Raw genomic sequence first — 3,612 nt, 5'->3', positions numbered from 1 at the left:
TGGAAGTTCACAAAGAAACTATTACCAAAGCAAGGAGGGTTGCTACCTACATTTATTCAAGGACTTAACTCATTTCCATGTTGAGACATTTTACAAAGAGTAGAGATTTGATTCAACTAGTCACTACACGATTTGCAACTGCTTACTTAACTTTGAGTTGTTTCAAAGAATTGAAGGTCTTTCTAATGACAATGTCCTCATCCCAATCATGGAAGACAAGTAGATTTGCTAAAACAAATGAAGGAAAGTGTGTTGAGCAAACTATCTCAGATAGTAAGTTTTGGCATAATGTGGTTGTATGTCTAAATGCCGCTCTCCCTTTAATTAAAGTGCTTCGATTGGTTGACTCAGAAGAGAAACCAACTATGGGTTTCATTTACAATGCAATGGATTGTGCCAAAGAACAAATACCTGCCAATTTTAATAATGTGAAGAGAAAGTAAGATACATTTTTACATTTCATTAATTTATTATCTATTATCATCAATAATTTATTTTAGTTTATTGACATATAAAATCATATTATCCATTTTAGGTTTCAGTCAATATTGAATATCATAGATGAAAGATGGGAACTTCAGCTACACAGGCCATTACATGCTGCTGCTTATTTTCTTAATCCACAATACCAATATAGCCTAGATTTTAAAGTAAGTATGGAGTTGAAACTTACTCTCTATCAGTGCTTGGATAGGTTGGTTACTTCTCAAAGTGATAGAGATAAGATAGATATTCAAATTAAGGACTTCAAAAATGCAAAAGGGTTATTTGGTATTAATGCTGCGATAATAGCAAGGGACAAAAAAACACCTGCATCATGGTGGGATTCTTATGGTGATGAGTGCCCTGAATTACAGAAGTTTGCCATTAGAGCTCTTAGTTTGACTTGTAGCTCATCTGGATGTGAACATAATTGGAGTGCATTTGAGATGGTAATAATTTATATATACTATTTAGTTTGTTATTTTGTAATATGTGAATAAAATTATTTTTATAATTTTAGGTTCATACAAAGAAAAGAAACTGATTGCAACAAAAGAAGATAAATGACTTGGTTTTTGTTATGTCCAATATGAAGATGATCAACAGGAAGTCAAAGAAAGAAGAGCCATTTACCATTGATGACCTCTCATCAGATGATGAATGGATAACTAAGGAAAATGATCACATAGATGGAGAGGATGGAGAGGATGGAGAGGATTTGGATCAAATCAATGAAGCTGATGGTCATGATGTGGAGCCAATCCATCTAGTTGATGAAGAAGGGAGTGGAAATGTTGCAGGTGGTGCTGATGATATTACTAGTATTGTTCATCATGTTAATGATGATAGTGATGGTGACAATGATAGTGACGGAAGTGATGATTTGCACTTGTCTATGGATGATTTATATTAATTTGTTATTTTGTATTTTATTTATCTTTGGACTTAAGTTTTAGACTTGAATTTATATTTATGTTGTGTTCTAATGGCAAGTATTTGGTTGTTTGAAAGTTTAAACGTTAAAACTATGAGTAGTTTACGAATATATGAATTAAAATGTTCTATATGTAGATTTATGTTATAATTTGAATTGAAATATTAAATGATCAATTAAAAAGAATATATTAGGTTTCTTTTAAAACTGATTTAAAGTATGATGTAAAATCTTACGATTTTAAGATTCGATTTTACGATCCGATTTTACGACCGCTCCAACGATTTTACTTAAACTCTCGATTTTGACAACCATGCTCACAATCTTTGTAGGGACTTCATTCATCTTCATGGTCCCACAAATTTCATAGAAGACCTGAAGGTATTGGTTTGGATCATCATGGGGTCCTTCCCCAAATTGGTGTTGTTGCACCATTGTAATAACTGCAGACTTTATTTCAAAATGATTAGCTTCAATGGCCGGTCTCATGATGCTTAACCTTAGGCCACGTGCAAAAGGCGCTACATAGTCCTTGAGAGGTCTATTTGCCATTTCTGAATGTGATTGCTCTACTTGTTGCTTCTGTAGGTTCTTTCTTTTATGAAATGTCCTATCAATCTCAGGATCAATAGGATATAATTTTTTTGCAATATTAGTCCTATGCATACAAGAGCAATACTAATTAATTAAATGCAAAGAATTAAAGTACAAAAAATTTGAAAACATAGAAAAATAAAATTTTAGAAACAGAAAATAAAATGCGAGGTAAGTAAAATGTAGAAATTAGAAATGCAGAAATAGAAGTAGAAGTAGAAAAAATACAGAAATATAAATAAAAGAATTTCAAGACGTATACAAAGGAATGTATAAGCAAATTTGCAAAAAGAAAAGAAAAATAGAGTTTAAACTAACTCTAAATGAAAATCAATAAGTGCTACGCCAATCTCCAACAATAACACCAAAAACTTTTACGAAGCCATAAGTGCACGGTTACGTCGTTAGTAATAAAAATATCAATCCCATAGGAATTGAGAATACTCGAAGGTTGACACCTCGAATTAGCTAAACTAACAAATTTTTGAAGAAGTATCTTGCATAAAAGTGAAATGTAGAAATAAAGTAAAGTAAACTGAAGATAGAGAGTGAGGAAGTCTTGATCAGTGAAATGTTCTGGGGTTTCGATTTCAATGTAATAGAACTTAATGTGCTTGGCTTCACCAATTCCTTATCATCAATTCTCATGCATATAGAAAGTCTAACCAAAGTACCAACACTAATCCGCATCTAAGTATTGGAGTGGTATCCCTATTGCTATCCAATGCTCCTAAATGGGATGGTAATCTAAGAAGTCTGATTAAAAGGGAATCCCTGTCACTAGGACCCCCCCCCCATACATTCTTAAATCACACAAATCACCTATGAGCACGGGATTAGGGAAACCTATTAAGCGTAGTTAAATCTCTCTTATGGGAGAATTGTCATCTTCATCTAGATCTACCCCTAGATGTTCAGTTAAGAGGGAATTCTTTTCACTAGGACCCCCGAGTTATACAACCTAGAGATCAATCTAAACTAAGCTAATAATTCACATACATTCATCAAATCTAACATGAGAATTAAGCACAAATCCACACATGCACATTAGATTTAATAAGAACAACAATGAAAATATCCTTTGAACAGGGCATTGGCATAATCCAAGAGTTTTACATCAAATCTACATCACACATACTCCCTAATCCCTAGAACAGAAAATCTACTCCATAACAAGAAGAAAATTGAATCCAAAGACAAAGAAACCAAGCCTCAACATTCAAATCAAGAAAGAAGAGAAGAAAAGACTTAGCGAATGTTGATAAGTGATCTTCGGAACAATTCTTGCCAATAGAGAGACAGAGAGATGGATTCTAACCTTGGATTGTCGATTTAAAACCTCTGAGACACCAGATCTGAGCTTTGGATCGTCTTCCCCAAGAGGAGAAAACTTCCTCCCCATGAAATAGGGGAGAATCCCCCAATTATAGGCTGGCACAGCTCCTGTTAGGGGGTGTGCCACGACCATGCCTTTTAGGCACGGCTAGAGCCTGTTGACCGATGGAAGTTGGCACATGGTCGTGTGGCATCGACACGGCCCCAGTGAAGTTGGTCTCTGGAAGCAAGTCATGGCGATGCTAATTAGCACGACCACTGTCAAA

General features: G+C 34.5%; 1 protein-coding gene across 1 annotated transcript; it reads left to right on the top strand.

The window, feature by feature from the left end:
- Positions 1–365: 365 nt before the first annotated feature.
- LOC122033820 lies at positions 366–1,396 on the top strand. Its single transcript, XM_042592984.1, has 3 exons — positions 366–439; positions 536–932; positions 1,079–1,396. Exons 1-3 carry the CDS (start codon positions 366–368, stop codon positions 1,394–1,396), a joined length of 789 nt encoding a protein of 262 aa, XP_042448918.1.
- Positions 1,397–3,612: the final 2,216 nt, after the last annotated feature.

Source organism: Zingiber officinale, chromosome 11B (genome assembly GCF_018446385.1).
Source record: "Zingiber officinale cultivar Zhangliang chromosome 11B, Zo_v1.1, whole genome shotgun sequence".
Taxonomy (NCBI): domain Eukaryota; kingdom Viridiplantae; phylum Streptophyta; class Magnoliopsida; order Zingiberales; family Zingiberaceae; genus Zingiber; species Zingiber officinale.
Note: the sequence above shows the minus strand (reverse complement) of the source record. Positions and strands in the feature narration are given on the sequence as shown.

Bases quoted from the DNA above. Each gene is read 5' to 3' on its own strand.
- LOC122033820 (XM_042592984.1), top strand. From the start codon at position 366: ATGGGTTTCATTTACAATGCAATGGATTGTGCCAAAGAACAAATACCT. The intron at 440-535 runs GTAAGATACATT...TATCCATTTTAG, and splicing joins TTTAATAATGTGAAGAGAAA to GTTTCAGTCAATATTGAATA. The intron at 933-1,078 runs GTAATAATTTAT...TCCAATATGAAG, and splicing joins ATTGGAGTGCATTTGAGATG to ATGATCAACAGGAAGTCAAA.